The sequence below is a fragment of the Coptis chinensis genome, chromosome 8 (assembly GCF_015680905.1).
Source record: "Coptis chinensis isolate HL-2020 chromosome 8, ASM1568090v1, whole genome shotgun sequence".
In the NCBI taxonomy this organism is placed as follows: Eukaryota; Viridiplantae; Streptophyta; class Magnoliopsida; order Ranunculales; family Ranunculaceae; genus Coptis; species Coptis chinensis.
Window position 1 is genome coordinate 16,646,295 of NC_141463.1, and position 21,340 is coordinate 16,667,634.

At 37.6% G+C, this 21,340-nt stretch overlaps 1 protein-coding gene across 1 annotated transcript in view; it reads right to left on the reverse strand.

Moving 5' to 3' along the window:
* Window positions 1–1,540: 1,540 nt before the first annotated feature.
* LOC147480241 (uncharacterized) overlaps window positions 1,541–21,340 on the reverse strand; it is a 34,825-nt gene continuing 15,025 nt past the window's right edge. Inside the window, exons 9-14 of the mRNA XM_086578595.1 lie at window positions 21,084–21,215; window positions 20,822–20,894; window positions 20,461–20,500; window positions 20,174–20,246; window positions 18,599–18,713; window positions 1,541–1,606 (exon numbers count right to left, since the gene is read on the reverse strand). Coding sequence (XP_086434721.1) covers window positions 1,541–1,606; window positions 18,599–18,713; window positions 20,174–20,246; window positions 20,461–20,500; window positions 20,822–20,894; window positions 21,084–21,215 — 499 coding nt within the window. The remainder of the gene's footprint in view (window positions 1,607–18,598; window positions 18,714–20,173; window positions 20,247–20,460; window positions 20,501–20,821; window positions 20,895–21,083; window positions 21,216–21,340) is intronic.

Genomic DNA, 21,340 nt, shown 5'->3' on the forward strand with positions numbered 1-21,340 from the left:
GACAATCAGGGCGATGAACTCTACGCATAGGCGGAAAGTTGTAAAATTGGCCAAAGACCGGACCGCCACTGGACTGCACATAGGACCCACTATGCGGGCCCATAAGATTGGATGAGTCATCAATCATGGAGCATGTCAAGACAAAAATGACAAATTATTGGTGCAAAGTTGAAACCTTGCATGTAATTAATTAGATTAGGTGTTAATAGTGAAAAAAAGGCAAAGTGTCACTTTGTTTTAATGTGGTGGATAAAAATGAAGTAAATGTGGTTTGATGTTTCACGTGGGAGGAAATGAGATTTCTCTCAAATGGAGAAGAAAACAAAACAAGGGAGGGACACTCCATTTACTCCCTTGACTTCTTTTCCTTACTTTGTATTATTTTAGTTCCTCAGTCATTTTTATTATTTAGTTTTGAGTTTTGTAAGAAATAGCTTGTAATAGTTTTAATGGAGGAAACTTGGGTTTTCTTCTAGTGAAATAAATCAAAAGCAAGTGAGTTTAGATAGTTAGTTTTCTTCTTCCTTTTTCTCTCTCTCTTTTTGTTACTTTCTAACTTGTAATCCTTTATCCCAAGGATCATGAGCTAACTTACCTCTTTGGGGAGTTAATAAAACTCATGTGAGGGAAAATGCTTGTTGTTGGTTTGGTAAGTTGTTTAGGAAGAACAACTCGACCTACATCCTATCCCAAAATGATAGTTGGTGTAGTGTCTAGTTAGGGATCAAAGTGATGAGCTTAGAGATAAGTTATTGATTTGGTTCCACTTGCTAGCATGTATGAGCTTAGAGATGAGCCATACATGTTAGGGATCAAGTTTTCTTCTATTAGGACTTGTCTATGAGTTCTAGGAAGAATAAAATAAACTTATTAAAATCAACAACAAAAGTTATCTTCACATGAGGAGGATTAACTCTCCACCTTTTCTTTTAGTAAATTTTATTGTGTCTTAGTTGTATAATTTTGAAACTTAATGTTTTTTAATGTTTGTGTAGTAAAGAAACCTAGTATTAGTATTAAACTTACTCACTAGTTCCCTAAGAGTAAAAACCAAGTTGTAGTTTGTCCTAGACTTTAGGTTGGTTCGAATCCTTACTTCAACTTTACGAACACGAAGATCGTGAGTAAGGAAACTTTGAATTTGCATTTTTTGCCAAATTAGAGAGTCAATAACTAACGTGGTAGAAAGAGGAATATCAAAATGGCGCTGCTACTGTTCTAAAGGCATAGGACTTGTGCTACAGATTGGAAGTTGCATCAAGGGGGAACCCCCACTCTCTTCTTTTCTTCCTTTTCGTTTCTTTCTTATGTTTTTGGTTTATTTTCGTATTTTGTCTCGCAAAAGACCTGATCACTCACGGATTTTTTGTTGTACTTCCAGGTACCAAAAGTTAGGACTGGGAAAGTACACTGCAGGCGATTATAAGAGTTCTGTGAAAAGTTGAACTCATTGTGGCATAATTGACATGTGTGCGTGGCTGGACTCGCGTCCGCTAGTGTAACTCGCGTCCGCGGGTGACTTTGCTCATTTGCTGCTCATCTAATAGCCCCAACATCCACTGCTAAATCCTGATCCATATCCAGACCTAACTCTCTGGACCTGTACCTGAAATTTCGAATATCTTTTGGGATTAATCACGTCGACGGATTGAAACGTCTGTTTCATTTCTTTGGCGGACTAGCGGGAAGCTATAGGTTCCAAATTTTTAGTGTTGTTTTTATTTTTAGTTTTTTGCATGAATGCCATGTATGTAGTATAATGTAATAGTTTATGGATTATTATTTACGTCTTAGGCTAGAAATATGCATGAATCATGTTAATACGTCCGTAAATATTTATATGCGATTAAGTGGGTATGAATTGCATATTAATGTATATGTACATACCAATGGTACTGTTTTGCATGGTTATCTATATTTATATGTATAAGTGTCTATTATTGCATGTTTAGTATTTCTCTACGTATACGTACACGGTATTGTCTAATAAGTCGATTTTGTCAAGAAAGAGGAGAACATTCCAACGAGGGTTAAAATATGAGTTGGATAAGTTGTTTCTAAACCCTATGGGGTAAAAGTCGCTCTCTATATGACACTCGCAATCTCAATGAGTATTGCGAAATCAAATTATTATGCAATACAAGAGTAAATATTTTAGTTTATGTATAATACGTTGTATGTTTACTTTTTGTCGATTTATCTGTATGCATTATACTATATTCACATGCTAATGTATTTCGATACGTATGAGTGATTCAAATTTTGCACATTCTTGTTGATATCGCCTACATAATATCGACTTACAAATTAGCGTACATATATGTATTATTGATGTATATTTGCCTATACGTATGGAAGTATTTATCGATGACACAACCTTGCCTATTCGTATAGCTATACGTATGAGTAGAGTATCTTCACATGCTACTGCATCTAGTATTGTATGAGTAGATCGTATTTGCATGTTTATATTTTCACCCTTGCATAAATCTTAGTTAAAAAAAATAAATTAATAAATTAAGCCCTTGCATAAATTTTAATTCCATAAATCTTTTTCATAATCATATTCCAACGGTGTCTAAGAAACTTGAAAGATTGAGGTTACTTAATTAGAACCGTGCTTGCACGGAAAACCTCCCTCATATCTCTCTTGTGACCTGGCTGTTGGTTTATGAACACATATTCCTAGCTTTACTGCTACGTTACCAGTAGCTTAGGCCTACGTTGTTCAACTCTACAGCTTAAAGATAATAATAAAATTCAAGTAATAATAAGTTTCTTCTATCAATTAGATCTAATTTTATGCTTGCATGCATGAGATTACGGTCTGGTTCCACTAAAGAATTTGAACATACCTATCGTCGAAGAAAATACGATAAGCAATTGCGTAAGTTCTCACCTAAAAATTGTTCTTCTTCTGTTAATTACCTTCATCAAGATCCTTCATCGCCATTAACTTCTATCGTTATGGCTGACGATCCTCCACCAGCTGAGAAGCCTCTGGTCGGACTTCTATCTTGCATTACGGGGAAGGACCTTCTTCCCCGCGATCAAACTTGAGGACATTGTCGGTGATTTTCAGTATCCGCCAAACGTTTTTAGTTTGTTACCTATATATCATGGTTTGGAACACGAAAAACCCGCATAATCATATTCGCGAGGCTTCAACAAGTGGCCACAACATTTCACCATCCATCCGTCTCTAAGGAACAACTCTTGCTTCAGTTGTTTCCATTCACTTTAGCGGAGAAAGCGTCAATTTGGCTAGCAGGACAACAGCCACAATCCATAGACACATGGAATAAATTAGTTCAAGCTTTCATGCTTCAATTTTACATTCAGAAGAAAACAACGAAATGCTTCAAAAATTCAATTCTTTTCGTGAAAATCCTCATGAATCCTTTACGGAAGCATGGAGTCGTTTCAATCGATCTTACGTTAGAATGTCCTCACCACCAACTAGACAAAGTTGTCCTTGTTCGTTCATTCTTTAATGGTGCGTATGATCATCAAAAAAGAAACTCTTGATATAATGAATGGAGGTTGCTTCATGGACAAAGGAGCTACCTGAAGCTTATACTTTTCTTGAAAAACAAGTGAAAAAGGTACAATGGGGTAACACCGAAGTCGTCCTAGGTTATCAAAGGACAATGTTACAAAGGCCACATCTATTTTTGAGGTAAAACCCGATCCCGAATTAAAAATTTGATAGAATCCCTAACTAAAAAGTAGATGCCCCTTGCGGTTCAAGTAAACGATCAACTACCAAAACCGGTCATAAACGCGTTGACACCCCTCCCCGTGTGTCCTTTGTCTTAGTCGACCGTCCCGATGCATATTGTCCCTTGTTATATGCTTCCCTACTCAACAATCGGAGGAGGCATGTGCATTCAACATTCCTAATGCACCGTGGAGACAACATCGAATTTAAGCTTGGTGCCAAAATAACCAACAAATGGGGCTCTCTCGGGTTTCACTAATCCACCTGTTCAACCTACCAACAATTTTATTCCATACCGCCAAGGAAATAATCAACAATACCCACAAGGTCAATTTCAAAATAATTCCAATGCTAATGATCAAACCAACCGCAGCCTTGTTCCAGCTAATCCAGATCCCAACTATAATCAGCAACTTCTAAGCAATAATCGAGAACTACTACATTGCAACAACTGCGCCACCCGTTACGGATAGGACAAAACGAGACTTTCTTGGCTTACATGAACCAACAGTCTCAAATTTTAACGTCTATCCAACAATCACTTCAACAATTGGCAAAAAAAAGTCGAGAAAAGGCGTGTTTCGAACAAGCGGTTCAAACCCTAAACCAAAAAACACGACATTTGAACTCACCAATGCACTGGTACAAGCACCCCAACCAAGGTGAGGTGCATGCAATCACTACTCTACGATCTGGAAAAACTGTAGACAATCAAATCGTATGCGGATAATCAACCAAAGGAACGAAGGTTCCAATGAATCTATTTCTAATAATGAACCTACGGAGGATTCCCCGGATCCAACAAAGTCAACAAAATCGAATGTAGGAAACAAGCAAGTAGACCCTTTGCCAAATTCAGCCCTAAGGCACCGTTTCTTGCGGCTTGGCAAAGAATAAAAACGATGAGAATTTTCTTTGAAATTCGAGAGACTTTTCAAAATTTGACAATCAACTTACCTTTTCGATGCCTTAAAACTATTACCAAAACATTCAAAATTTCGAAAGATATGTGCACCACAAAAAAGGAGAACTAATGTTCCTCAACAAGCGTTCCTCACGAACGGTTTCCATCCATCACCGAACACAATGGTATAGTCAAATACAAGGACCACGGTAGAGCGGCGGTTCCATGCACCTTAGGTGACAAATATACAACTCTTCTATTTACTAGACCTAGGAGCTAGTGTGAACTTACTTCCATATTACTTATTTAAACAACTAGGTCTTCATGAGCTCAAACCTACCACCATGACTCTACAGTTAGCCGATCGTTCCATAAAGTATCCAAAAGGAATTGTGGAAAACGTCCTTGTAAAAGTCCAAGACTTCTTCTATCCTGTAGACTTTGCTATTTTGGATACAGAAGTTGCATGTGATTCCATTCCTATCATCTTAGGACGTCCGTTCCTAGCAACTGCTAATGTTATTATTAACTGTAGGGATGGTTCTATGACCATGTCCTTCAGAAATCTGTCGGTCGAGGTGAATGTGTTCAAGTTGATGAAACAACTTCCAGAGCCTGACATTGATGGTGAGGTCAACAGGGTTCACAGCATTACGCAAAAGTATTTAACAAACTCTTTTCCAGAAGATGAAGTGTACCAATTTCTTTCCTTTAGCGAATCCGAGTTTGAGGACGATGATTATACACAAGAAGTAAATGAGTTATTAGAGTCAATACCATTATTTGACCCTACGACTGTGATATCCAGTAATTTGGATGAACATCAATCTGTTTATTGCATAGATGATGACTTTCCTCAAGAATCTTTAATACCCACTCCGTCCACCCCTGATTTAAAACCCTTTCATTCGAATTAAAATACGCATAATTTTGATCCGGATGGTCGTCACCCAGTTATCATTTCTTCACAATTGACTGACGATTAGGAAGCTCGTTTAATTAATGTCATTCAACAACATCGTTCTGCTATTGGATGGTCCCTAGATGACATTAAAGGCATTGAACCTACTGTGTGCACCCATTGCATACACCTTCAAGAAAATGCTAAGACGTCGCGTGAACCGCAACGTTGACTAAACCCTACCATGAAAGATGTGGTACGAGAAGAAGTTTTAAAATTACTCGATGCGGGTATTATTTACCCTATTTTTTATAGTGTTTGGGTGAGTCCTGTACACGTGGTTCCCAAGAAATCTGGCATTACAGTTGTGCGAAATGATAAAGATGAATGCATTTCCGCTCGTATCCCAGTGAAATGGCGAATATGCATTAACTATCGCAAACGTAATGCCGTCACTCGTAAGGATCACTTTCTACTTCCATTCATCGATTAGATGCTCGAACGCTTAGCCGGTCATGCATATTACTATTTTCTTGATGGTTATTCAGGTTATTTTCAGATAGTCATAGACCCTGCTGATCAAGAAAAGACCACGTTCACCTATCCATTTGGTACATTTGCATATAGACGAATGTCTTTCACCCTTTGCAATGCACCTGGTACTTTCCAACGCTGCATGCTTCATATTTTCAGTGATATGGTTGAACGTTTTATGTAAGTATTCATGGACGACTTCTCAATATATGGAAATTCTTTCGATAGTTGTCTATCAAATCTTGAAAAGGTCTTTACACGTTGTGAAGAGAAAAATCTTGTTCTCAATTGGGAAAAATGTCATTTCATGGTTACAAAAGGAATAGTTTTATGACATATCGTTTCAAAGGACGAAATCGAAGTCGACAAAGCTAAGATAGAAAAAATTGCTTCACTTCCTATACCAAAATCAGTTCGAGACATTCGCATTCTTAGGACCTTGAGGTTTCTATAGGAGATTTATTCAAGATTTCTCAAAGGTTGCTCGACCTTTAACCAATCTCTGCTTAAAGATGCGTTTTTTTTGCCGGTTTCAACCTTTGATTGGTCTAAACCTTTTGAATTAATGTGTGTTTGGCGACTATGCTATTGGAGAGTACTAGGGCAACGCCGAGAAGATAAGCCGGTTGTCATTTACTATCGCGAGTAAAACCTTTAATGAAGCTCAACGTAACTATACCACCACTGAGAAAAAGTTTCTCGCCGTTGTATATGCTTTGGATAAGTTTCGATCCTTACCTAGTGGGTTCTCCAACTATTATCTACATCGACCATGTGCGACGCCGTTATCTATTAGCGAAAAAAGATGCAAAACAAAGGTTGATCCAATGGATTTTCCTTTTGTAAGAGTTTACTCTAGAAATTATAGATAAAAAAGGTTGCGAAAATGTGGTTGCAAACCATTTATTACGACTTGTCAGTGATGTTGATACTGATACCAAACCTATCGTGATTCCTTTCGGATGAACACTTGTACTCTATTTTTTCGTCCCCTTGGTAGCGGCGACATAGTAAATTACTTAGTTACCAAAGAAGTCCCTTCATCTTGGTCTCAGTAATGACGGAAAAAGTTCTTATCCTTTGTGAAATTTTATTTCGGGATGATCCCTACCTCTTCAAGTATTGTTCGACCAACTAATCCGCCCGTTGCATTCCCGACCGGGAACATGATGATGTGTTATCCTTACGCTATGAACAATCTTGTGGTGGTCATTTTAGTGGTAAGAAAACTGCGCCAAGGTCCTACAATATGGATTCTATTGGCCAACCTTGTTTAGAGATGCACATGAGCATTGCAAAGCATGCAATATTTGCCGGAGCTAGGACGTATTACTCAAGCGCAATATGATGCCCTTAAATCCCATTTTAATTGTGGAAATCTTTGATGTATGGGGCATCGACTTCATGGGTCCATTTCCAAATTCACATGGCTTCCTATACATACTAGTAGCAGTTGACTATGTGTCAAAATGGATTGAGGCATTGGCATGTCGTGCTAATGATCATAAAGCGGTCGTTTTGTTAAGTAAAAAAATATTTTTTCTCGATTTGGTGTTCAAAAGCTATAATTAGTGATGGGGAAAACATTTACGCAATAAAATTTTTGAATCTTTAGTAAAGAAATATGGAGTCACGCACAAAGTGGCAACTCCGTATCATCCTCAAACCAGTGGTCAAGTAGAAGTCTCTAATATAGAGATCAAATCCATTTTGGAAAAAATTGTCAATCCATCTAAAAAAGATTGGTCTCTACGATTATCTGATGCGATATGGTATGGGCATACAGAACAACTTTTAAGACACCTATAGGGATGTCTCCTTATTGCCTCGTTTTTGGAAAACCTTGTCATCTGACCGATTGAACTTGAGCACCGTGCTCTATGGGCCATCAAAAGCCTCAATTATAATACTAACGCGGCAGGCGCGAAGAGAAAATTGTAGTTAAATGAGCTTGAAGAAATTCGGAGTGATGCCTATGATCTCTCAAAATCCTATAAAGCCAACATGAAAAGAGTGCATGACAAGCACATATTGAGAAAAATTTCAAAGTGGGTCAAAAAGTTTTGATGTACAACTCAAGATTACATATTTTTCCAGGAAAATTAAAAACTTCGATGGTGCGGTCCTTTCCTTTGTCTCTGGCTGTCACCCCTTATGGGGCTATCACTTTGAAAAATGTAAATGATGATAGCGAATTTCAAGTAAATGGCCAACGCCTTAAACATTATCATGAGTTGCGCTCTCCAGATGTCGAAGAGACTCTTCTCAATAATCCAGTCTACACAGACTAATAGATTATTTGGTGTACTTCTTTTCCAATTGACTTAAACAAGAAAAGTACGCCATTAGGGTAGCTGGGCCCTCTTCTATTTTCTTTTCTACAAATCTCTAGAGTGTGTGGTTGCACCGCGGAACCTTAGTCCACAAAAACTCTACTTTAGAACCGAAGTATAAATGTCTTACGATAATCGAGCAAGCGTGCGCTGGAAAACAATGGATACCAAAATTTCAAATCCTTCATTCTCCTCCCTTTTCTATTCTCTTCCTCGCAAACTCCAACTCATCATTTGGTGTAAATCTCACCCATCTCGAATTGGTAATGGTCGTAGTACTTTTGCTCAAAAGCGACGTGCTAGAAGGATGGGGTTGTGTATGAATTGTCAACAACGCTTCTGTCCAGGTCTTGATCTATTATCCGAGATGAGCCGGTATAAGATATATTATTTATGCGACACCGGCGGTGGGGATAAACCGTTCGTCGCCCTATTATTCCCACGGGTTGGGATTCGTCTTGAGGATCTGATGTTAAAAGACTCACATTCGTATTGAGGATCTGACGTTAAAAGACTCACATTCATCTTGAGGATCTGACGTAAAAAGACTCAACATATATGTATATACTCGTTTGTTTTTTTTATTTATTTTTTATTTTTCCCTTAGCACCCAGCATGGTGCCCAAAGAGAGTCGTGATATGCAATATATATCGGACATTTCCAAATTCGTGCGGGCATTGGATTCCACCCAGCCCAACCCCGATCGGTTTTCTATGTGACTGATTTCGGGGCGGTTTGAGGCCATACCATGTGTACTAAGGGTAATATTATTATTAGACCATTGCACATTGGTCAGGGATGGTACCATCCACGAACCCTAGGCCCCAAAACATAAAGGTTAAGCCCGCGGTCTGGCTGGATTGGGTTAAGCCCGAGCCGACATGAAAGTTGCTCGAGTTAAAATTTGTTGTGAACTTGTGATTGTTGTTTTATTTGAATTTGCCGGTGTTGTTGACCGTTCCTCGACTTGTACATTTGTATATAAAAATTGTAAATAAATAAATACTAAAAAAAAAAATAAAAAAAAAAAGGTTTGAATGTGATTTTGTCATATTCCAGTGAATGGCATTTTTAATGCCGATCGTTTTGATATATCATTGTTTCAATTTGGAGTTTAAACGAATCGAAATTCCACGTTTGAAATTTCGGAACATTTCGGGACATAAGGGGAATTTCTGGAATTCATTTGGGTTTGGGCCAAAAATTAGACCTGACCCAAAATCACGGACCCGTTTACAAAAATCCACCGCGGGCACCCCACGACCAACCCTCACATTTCTTCCCCTTCAAAATCCGGATCTTGGTCTCCCTCACACTCACCTCGCGCACGCGACTAGACAGACCCGAATTCAACCCGCGCACGCGGGCTAAACTCCACCAATTCGAACTCCCTTCCTCCAGCACCATCTCCTCCATCACTCCTAGCAATTTCCACCCTCAGAAATTCATCTAGACCTTGCTATGGCAGCACGAAGGAGAATCACAGTTGAGAGAAATTTTGAAAATCTCTCAATTCTGGGATGTTTCATCTATTTTTCGATGAGGAAATTGCTAGTAGAGAGTGGGAATATCTCTTGCATCAAATTCCAGCTGATTATTCCAAAGATTTGGTGTTGAAATTTTCTACGACAATGGAGGTTTCGGGGTGATGAATTTTTGGATTACGGCGGATGGGTTGGAGCGTGAACTCACGCTTTGGAGTTAATATCGAATCTGACCTGATTCAATAAACTCGATAGTCCGACCTTGTTGTTGTCAGAGTATCCGACTACGAGGGACTTAATGTTTGACACGCTTCTCTAGGGAGAGTACAATAATGGCTCGAACTGCGTGTACCAGCACTCGCTCAGACAAAACCAATTAGCCGTCACTCAATGGCTGGCGTACAACGTCATTGGAACTTCAAAGACGTCTGACGTGAACAAGACATTCTTGCACCTGCTGTGGATCCTCCAAGAGAAGAAGAACACTTTCTGTATGGTCCATTTCCTGGGCCATGTTCTTACGACCGCGTCAAACAGGTTAGCTCCTCTTTGTTGTACTTGTTACTTTCGGCTTATGCTTAACTTAGGGTTCCAGTCCGCTACTCCTTTCATTCCAACAAGGTCTTTCGAGAATTTTGGAATTTTCGAGACTTGTGTTCTAGACCACTGGGACCCAGTAGCTAGAGATGATATTGAGTGTGATAACGTACCTCCTCCTCCCCCTTCACCACCCGACTGTTTTAATGAGGCTACCATGGGCTGAATCAACACTCCCATGGAAGCCTTGAGACACATGAACACTAGTATGTGCAGGATGTTTCTTCGTCAGGAAGAGATGCTTACTTCCCAAAATGACTTCCAACAAGAAATGCGCAATCGCCAAGTCCGTTTCCAGAGAATGATAATGGCAAATCGGCGGCAATTCAAGATCAATTGCTCTGATCTATAGGCCACATTCGGACCGGTCATTTCGCCCGGTTCGTTCGATTAAGTGGCCCGGCGGCGTAGAAACCGGGTTCATCTTACGCTAACGGGAGGAGGTTTATTTCTTGGTCTAGAAATGACTATGTCATTTATTTCCCTTATACATTGCATTTTTAGTTTTCTTGTGATAAAATATTATATATCGGTTGATTTCTCATAATTTTGTATCTCGACGGTTTGAATGAGAAATTATTTATGTTATGCAATTATTGTACTTTATAATATAGTAGTTTGTTCCTTGATGCATTGGGCCTACTCTCAAAGCCCCAACGGTCGAACCAAACGGTGATCAAATGGTCGGATGCTTGATGGTCGAAATCTAATTATAAATACAACTCTCCTTTTCCATTTTCACTCATCCCCTTCTCTCACTCTTCACAAATTCCTCTTCACAAATTCTCATTTTCTTGATCATAATGAATCAATCGAGAGATGGGAAAAGGGCAGCGAATAGGCTATCACCATATTCGTGATAGCGGTGTTTATTATTATTCTGCATGTCACTCATGCATAACATGATCCGGCACATATAGATCTATGTAACCATCTCTCTTTAAATGCAATGCGTTTTGTATATTAGTATGGTGTGTTAAATAATTCTCACACATTTGTACGGGTTACGTATTAAATGGAGAAGTTTCGTATAAAATATTTGTGTATATTAGTTGTCTTTTCCTTTCTAAAAAAAAAAAACACCATCCAAAACTCACCAAAATAATTAATTGATACTCATGGTGTTCAGAGAAGATCGTGCACGCTACAAGGTACGCATAACACTTGTCACACATGCAGCTTGATCCATATTCTATTACTGCGGTATGATCATCATTTCTGAAATTACGTGTAAGTCTAACTACCATGTGAAACTTTCCTCCGTATTTTCTAACATTGAACCATCTCATTAATTGTTTTTGGAAATCTGACATGACAAGACTTACTATGGATCCCCATTGTTGCTATTCATAACCACATGGGTCATTAACTACACTTGGAATCTAGATTGGTACAAACTCATAGATTGGCTATAAATCTCTTCTTTTTCAGCCATTCTCATTCAAACAATTTTCACTATCCTTCCCTCAGTAATACTACCAAATGGATCAACCAAGAAAAATAATGCCCAAGAAAGACTACCTAAAAGTTTTAGAAGATGGCCGGTTTTATCCTTATTTTGACACCGAAATAATATGTCGGGGATGGATGCCTCTTCTATATCATTCAGCAACTTGTTATTCTCGAGAATTGGTTTTGATGTTCTACCAATTTATAGGACACGAGAATGGAAAATTCTACTTCAATGCTTATGGAATGATTGGAATTGACTAGGAAATTATCTTGGACATATTTCAAATACCAATGAATACCGGGAGTTCCTTTTTCGAGTCATCATTTGATTCATCAAAACTTTACCAAGAGCTACCATATCTCATGGTGAAGTGGGAAATAGACATCACATTGTTCTTCAACGCTCTTTGAAACATAATCAACGAGTTGTGCTCCACTGGTTGGGACACAATGTGATAGGTACATCTCACCAATCGAAGTCACAAAGCTTCAACTCCGCTGCTTTGGATTTTGCGAGAATCAAAGAGATGATTTTTGTCTAATCCAACACCTCGAGCGTGATCACCGGAAAACAAGAAAGTCGGCACCTCTACCTCTACCTACTTTAGTCCGCCAAATTATGATCGTTAGGGGTTTATCGATGAATTTCTCGAAAACACCACTTCAAAGAGCACATATTAGTGTACTCCCAAAACCGGACTACTCCATTGGTTTTGGATTCTTGATACTCGACCGGATGAGCGAGCGACCCAAGCTCAAACCACTGAACATTTCTTTGATGAAAATGCCATGCTAAATTTTTTAATCCCATGGAAGGCATTCAATTTCTTCATCAAGGCATCACGGGAACTACACGCTCGTCGAATATCATCATTACAACTCTTAAGGATTTCCAAGAATGTCAAGCAAAACATGATGTTGAGCAGGAGGAAATCTTGGAAAATCATTCTCAATCCTTGCAAAATCACGCTCTCCTTATGGAAAATCAAACTACTCTCTGCCCGCAAAGGGACATTCAAATGCAATTTCGGCCAACAAATGGAAGAACTAAACAATCTAGTGCCGCGATATCGTCTCCAAGATCAACATAATAATCTATAATTTTCTAATATTACTAAGTCAATAAATAAATAATTATATGTTATTCGTTTTTCGTCGTATTATGAATTTTTGTCTTATCTTTCGTCTTCTTTTGTATGAAATGCTTAGTAGGATTATCATCATTTCGTTGTGACTAATATAATTTTAACGTATGTGCTTACGGGAGGGTCTATTTTTCTTACATACTCATTTATCCATCGGTTGCCTTTGTCGTTAACTATTTCTTTTTACTTCATCCACTATGGCATCTTCATCAATTGCATTTTCATCAAACATGGTATCTCCCAAACTCATTCCCGAGCAATCCTTTCGATCTATGATGGATTCAATACCTATGGCCATCTCTTGGTGACTACATTACAAACATCGATTGGTCTTCCCTAATTCTTCAAGCGACCAAACTTATTCTCGAAGTTTGTTTGCATACTTTATGCTAATATGGAAGATATTGACATTGATTCAACCATGCATGGTTTCTTCTTCTAGACGGGTTCACAATCCTGGTTGGTGACACACCTCACATCTTTTTCGAACAACAACTTGCCTCTAACTTTGGATCTTCCATACCATGAACTCGCTGCATCATGGCATTACATCTATCATAATTCTTACCGTTCCTTTCGGTGGAAGCATTTAGCGACTCTTATGGTGATGGTCTTGAGATTAAGCGAAGGAAATGGCCATGTGCCATGGCGACATCACCATTCCATTAGCAAGCATGACCATGAACATGGGATCATGATGTTGTTTATACTCTGAACATTATGGGAGATTGGCATTTTTCTCTCGCCAATGAGAACGCTTGCGTCATTATTGATTACCCTAGCTTAAGGTCATACATTATTTAACATTTTAGGTTGTGTTATCTCCGACACAGAAAGCTCGTACTTTTCGAGGGATCCCGTTATATACTTTACCCGATCAACGCGTTTAATCATGAAGCACATTTCCCACCGGTTTGCGACTACTTTTCATGGTGGGTCAAGGTAGATTCTATGTGCCCGGCAAACAAAATAATTCATTCATTGAGGGTTTACGGCAATGGAAGTGTCCCCTTTCGGTCGTTGGAGACATGTTAGTTGTTACCCAAAGGATGAAAATATGAAGAAACATTTGAGGAAAATTAGGGGAAGCGAATAATGAAATTTGGCGGACTATTATCTTTTGAAGCCGAGCGATGCTAAGGAAATCATTTTCTTAAAAGGGGTTTTCAAATCGGGTGGTAAATTTCAGCATCCATTGTACATATGGATGCTAAATTTTATGTTTGGTATTGCTACGTATATCTAGCTAAATAATTATGTTTAGGTGTGCTATTGAATATTTTATTGTTTCTTTACGGAGATAATATATTATGTTCTCCAACCAACATTGTCGGCAATCTAGCCCTAATATTGCTCCGCGGTTCTTAGGTACTTTCTCTCTTTTATTTATTAATACTTTGAGGACTAAAAGCATCATTACTGTTTTAGGGGTGCTTTTAACTTTGTAGCAAAATTTGGCATATTGTAAGCATGTATATAGTTTTTATTTTCATGATAATAATTGTATAGTGACAAAGTCTTGTTTCCTTTTCAATGATGAAAATTGTCTAGAAATCTCACATTAGTATATGAATTGGATTTGTTTTTAGAAACTTAAGATAATACATATGCAATAGTTTATACATCTTTTTCATGAACATTCACCTTACCTTTGAGTATCATCGATTGTACATGGCGATAAGTTCTGGAACCAGCGGTTAGTTCTTAAACTATAAATCCTGTGAGAATCTAACCAAAAGCCTTAACATGAGTGATTTGTATGTGTGATGACGTAGAGGTAGTTCTTCCGATTAGAGAAAATCAGCGTCTACTTACTTGATCACCACGAACCTACAAGAGAATTTAGGCCTTCTTTGGATCGACATGGCTAAAATTCTTACACTGTTACAAATTTTACGCTAGTCACTCCACTGAACCTTTCATCAAACCTTTTGATATTCACCGAATTCCTTACCCATCATTACACCAAATAAAAGAACCTACCTAAGTGATGAGTATGAGGGAATAGGATGAAATGTGGAAGAATAAAGAAAGACTGTCCCAAATAAAAAGAAAAATAGAATCATGTTCTTAAGTTTATATATATAAAATTAAATTAAAAAAAAAAACATGGTATCCGGAGGCTTAAGAACAAATTCGGAAAAACTTCGGTTAGAAGAAGGAAATAAAACAAAGATTTCTCTAGTGTAAATATATGAAGGCCTATTCTCTCAAGCTTTCGTAAATTTTGATTATCATTTCCATTTTCTTGTTTATATCACTAAGCCTCACAATACCTAATAAAGACCTCTAGCTCGATTAGGAGGGTATGGTGGTGTGATAATAAGTAGTAGGCGTGATTGATCGACATCGGCTCCTCATTTGTCATTGAGATGTGAAGAAACATGTTCCAGCTGCATCTTTGGAGTTAACAAAGGCACGAGTGGTAAAATTTTGAGTGGAATGGTGTTTCCAACACATACCTGTGAGAACCGATTTAGGCCACCTGTTATCCAAGGATCGAGAAACAACCACCGCAGTACATTTCAATAAAAAGCCTTGCATGCATAATCATATGTAGATGTTTTAATACATACATATTAACGAGTTTCAAAAGAAATCAATCACCGTTCCCTACTAAGGAGATGTTTGGATATTCGAAGATTAATTTAGGAAAGCGAGTTTCCGTCATTGAGTGTTGTAAAATTATAAATGAAGTTTGTGAATTATCTTCTGGGAAACTCTCCGCGGCTATAACTTCGTCGGTAGAAATTCCTGGTGGTTTAGACCTGTTGCGTATACTTTCTGATACAACCGCTCTGCTGCAGCTTGAGAATTAGTGGGACTACACATTTTGGCCACTTATGTTTTAATGTCTCTTTTTTGCTTGAGGACAAGCAAAGTCTTTGGGTGTAGTGTGATAAGCACCAAAAAGTGTATTATGGAAACCCATTTGAGACATATAAATTTTGGTTAATTATGTGTTTAATAATCATGAAATAAATATTGTTTCATATTTGATAAGCCGGAAATTCTTATTATAAACATTGAGACATATAAATTATTTAAATCTGTTTAATAATTAAGTAGAAATAAATATGTTTTATTCAAAATCCGAATTAAGAGCATAAACATTAAATATTGGTTAAACCTCTTGAACCGGGACTCCAGTATACGGCCAGGTAAAATCCATCGGACAATTCAGCTCTACCTAAAGTTGGGACTCGAATACCATTAGGAAGTTGTGATGAACTACTCAAAGGTGAGGAGTTGTAGCTCGGACTGAAATACATAGGATACTTATCACGGGCCATAAAAGATTGGATAGTCATCAATCATGGAGCGTAATCAAGACAAAAATGACAAATTATTAGTTACAAAGTTGACACGCATGTATCAATTAGATTAGGTGTTAATAGTGAAAAAAATGCAAAGGTGTCACTTTGTTTTAATGTGGTGGATAAAATGAATAAATGTGGTTTGATGTTTCATTGGGAAATGAGATTTCTCTCAAATGGAAAGAAAAACAAGACAAAGGGGGGACCTCCATTTACTCCGCTTATTTTTCCTTACATGGCATTATTTTTAGTTCCTTAGTGAAAAAAATTATTTTAGTTTTTAGTTTTAGAAGAAAGCTTGTATGGTTTTAATGGAAACTTGGTTTTCTTCTAGAAAATAAATAAATTGAGTTTGATAGTTTATTTCTTCTTCCTTTTCTCTCTTTCTTTGTTTCTCTAGTTTTAAATCCTTTATCCCGAGGATCATGAGCTAACTTCACTTTTGGGGAGTTAATAAAAACTCATGTGAGGGAAAAAATGTTTGTTGTTGGTTTGGTTTGTTGTTTGGGAAGAACAACTAGACCTACATCCTATCAAAATGATAGTTTGTAGTGTCTAGTTAAAATCAAAGTGATAAGCTTAGAGATAAGTCATTGATTTGGTTCAGCCTTACTAACATGTATGAGCTTAGAGAGTGAGCCATACATGTTAGGGTCAAGTTTTCGTGGACTTACATGAGTTTAGGAAGAATAAAATGAACTTATTAAAACCAACAACAAAAGTTATCTTCACATGAGGAGGATTAACTCTGCTTTGTAAAATTTTATTGTGTCTTAGTTGTATTATTTTGAAACTTAATGTTTTTTAATGTTTGTGTAGTAAAAGAAACCTAGTATTAATATTAAACACCACTCAATTCTCTAGAGTAAAAACAGGTTGTAGTTTGTCTAGACTTTAGGTTGGTTGAATCCTTACTTGAACTTCTGAACACGAAGATCATTGAGTAAAAACTTGGTCGCAATTTTGCCAAATTAGAGTGATAACTAACGGTAGAGAATATGGTATCACGCAACGAGATATGAAACTTCGTGTAGTTAACATTCGTTGCAGAACAGAGAAGATCGGTTCCGACTTAGACTTAAGAGGCGTGGAGCATCAAAGCCGAGAGAGGGCCAGTAGTTAACTCATCTTGTTATCAAGCGTAGGGGTGATTGAGAACTTATGGTTTGTAATTGGTCGGTCAGTCGGATCTGATTATACCATTTTAAAAATGGTTCACACATGGTATGACATTTTGGATCCATTGGTATGGATCCGGATCTGGTTTTGTATTAAAAATATGGATCTGGGCAAGGATATAGCCAGATCCGGGGTGGCACTACACCCTCACTGTTCTTGTGTTCAACCACCACCATTCCCTCCAACCTAAACTTCGCCTTCCTCCCCTCATCTCCAATTCCCACTCCTAGTCTTCTCAACCACTTCCCTGCTATAGTACTCATCCGACATTTATAAATCCTGCATCCCGTCCTCACAATCGAATAAGTCATCAAAGTCTTCTTCCTCGATTCATCACGTTTCCTCCGCCCTTGCCTGTTGTACACTTGTACCCGTTACTTGATGCACTTTTTCCTTTCTGGTATCCAGTATAGCCTGAATTTTACCCCTGCTTGTTCCCACCTTCACTCCCCTATAAAGATATACAATACAAACAACTGAATTTTCCAATTCAAATATCTTTCTTGAAAGGAAATGGGCCATTAGGATACTAACCTATGTCTTCGTGAGGCAAGGCAAGGTTTCCCAAGAGCGTTAGTCGCCTTTTGGCCATAGACAACAGCCTGCAATTTTTACTAGAAATTGCCGCCTTGGCGTTATTGGTGCCTATGACTGCATAGCTACTAACTATCCTTTATCTCTCCCATTGAGAAAGATAAAGCTTACATCACCAACTAAATTTTTGTGGATAAGATTTCATCCCCATACTGATTATCCTCCACAGAAAATCGGCTCATTAAAAATTTTATATAAAAACACACACTCCTAGATAAAAAGCATACCTAAAATGAATTAGGTCCGATATTTTATGGAGATAATCTACCTCCCATAAAGATCATCCTCACAAGAAATCAGCACAATTGAATATGTCTCGCATCACACATTCAGTTAGAGTTTTAACTTTTAACTAAGCAAGCTAAGAGTCATGAGAGAACTGATTAGATAGCAACCGTGAGTGCAAGATGAACAGGTATAATGTAAGTGTGAAAACCTTGTCTCTAAGATAACTGGGAGTAAGAAAAAAAAAGTGGCCCTTACGGATGTCCCAAAATCTTAAGCCTCCTCCATGTCCAGCAGTGACTACTATATTTGCACTCTCTTCATCACTGAAAAAACAATATTGCCTTACAGATCTTTCAGAAGGGGCATAAACAAAAGATGTGTAGCTTTAGGAAAGAAAAGATTGATGTAGTCTATTATATTGACAAACTTATCACTGAAAAGAACAAAACTGTTTTTCACATATTTCAAATTAAGGGGCATAAACAAAACATACATAAAGATCACAGGGAAAGGACAATGTTAGCCTATCCTGCATCTTCAGCGATACAAATTTCTTATGGGTTAGGGTTGCATTCAGGTACATGGCTGACGTGGTTCCAGACAATGTTTGGTGGCCCTACTGTTTTAATAGTCAAAAGTTATGCTAAATGTAACGGACAACAACTATGCAACAACACCTATTTTTCATTAATGGAATAACGGTAGATTAACCCTTTTGCATATCCAAGTGTAATGAGCATGTCATACACACATTACACTAATGGTAAAAATATCATTTTTTTTGTTCAATAAAACTCAAATTTATTCAATTTCAAAAAGTTACATGTAGTGATTTGAGTAGCAAGAAGCGACACGATCTTACCACTCATTACATTCAGCTACAAGAGCGTCCAAATTACAAGTAAAATATATATAACCCGCTCCCCAGAAGCTTGGACACCCACTAGCCCAACGGAACAAGACTTTTTTGACCTCTTTCAAAATCATGTGTATTTCTTTCTCCTTGTGCTCGAAGATCCTCAAGTTTATCTCCGTCCCCAACAATCCACTAGCCACTTTGACTTGGTAGACAAAAAGACCCACAATCAATTCCTTCACCAAGGCTTCTCTAACATTTGATGCTAGAGTCCAAGGTTTATGGAACGAGAATAAGAAAGCATTCCAAACATCGTTTTCAAGTGGCCAACTGACAAGAATACGATCAATACTTTCCTCCTCCCATTTGCAAAGTGATAAAAGGTTTGGAAGGTCTTGACGCTTGAGCCCATGAATTAGTTGGTAACTAAAGCATAGTAATAGTTTTCTTTTTAATCAGATGTGTCCCAGCATCCTACTTTCATACAGATCGTCGTCCGACACGCTTACCCGTGTCAATGTGACTTTAGTATTTTTACGTTAGTTACAAAATATCTATTTTTTAAGGATTTTTACGAATTTCATGTTTCTATTTTGATCGAGTGGTCTAGAAACCAGATAATCACCCGTTCTAGTATTTGAATGGGAGATGGAACCGAGTACCAACTGCTTCATTTGGACAATAGATTTTATTTTGTTCTGATCTACTTGGCTATACTTTCCCTTTTGTCATAAGAATTCTTGACAAATCGACATACTACTTTGACTTTGATGAAACTTAAGAAGTTCACCGAGCAGAAAAAAAGATTATTATATGGCCCCTCCACCAAGAACAGATTTTGGTTATGGATCTTGGCGAGGATCTTAGTTCCAGAATTAACGAATTATTTTTTATCGGTCAAAAACTCAATAAGTGGACATTACTTACCTTTCATTAGGCTTCCAAGCAAGTGCTCTAATAGGAAAGGTATCTGCACTGAAGCAAAGCAAAGGCCTCATATCTGCAAACAGAATTCAAGAAAAGATAATTAAGGATGGCCCTGATCTCCCTCCTCGTCTTCCACATAAAAAATTGATAAAAGCGAAAAGTTTAGCTGAAGGAGATGTTTCTCTACTTTTTCTTTTTTTTAGTTGTTTTCTAAAATAAACATAATGAGAAACGACTATCCAAACCATATTCTACATAACTGAGTCACTGGCACTGTTAGAAAATACCTTGAGAGGAACCACTTGCAGAGAACTTCCACAAGCCAACCTGAGTGAACAGAAATGTATCAACTTTCATCCCAGTAAACTAAGTACAGCATGTCCATTAGATACATAAGATATGAAAAACACTACTCAGAAATCATACACGGTAAATGGTACATAAAAGAATATAAGAACAACAGCAAAGTAATATCATTTATCAAAAATCAAAAATAAAATAAATATAATAATAGTTCTTTTTTTCAAAGCAGCTTTGGAAGTCGATGAATTGATATATCACTCTCCAATTTAAAACACCCTTCTATTAATTTGTGAAGAAAGCGAAAAAAAAAATATAAAATAGACTGAGATGAGCTGCAGATATTACTGTTCCATCATGGCATCCAGCTAGTAATAAATCATGAGGGGATGAAGTTGACCACTCGACCGTAAGAGGAATGCTGTTTGAAGAAAAGAAAGCAAGTAAGAAAGTACTATAAAACCACATAACAAATTCACTAAAGTAACAGACTAACAGGTAGTTTTATGGTGATGCTCCTCTATTTTCTGTCTTTTAGAAATTACTATCACAATTTGGAGCAACAAATGTGACCACAAATAGGCCCCAGCAAAACAAGAAAAAGATGTACCTGTGTCTATCTCCAGATATCAACTTTGAGCATCTAAAAACAGGCTCCAATTTCACAAAACGAGGATCTGTACCTTCTTTCTTACAAGAAGAAAATAAAACTTCTATAGCTCTTGGCAAAGGAACTTCCCAACTGCACATAAGAGGTTGAATTGTGAGCAACAATCAGGACAGTAAAGAAACAAAGTACAATCGAATTTTCCTAGCCCATGAATCTCAAAAGAAGTATATGCACACAATTAGGGTCAGACACTCATA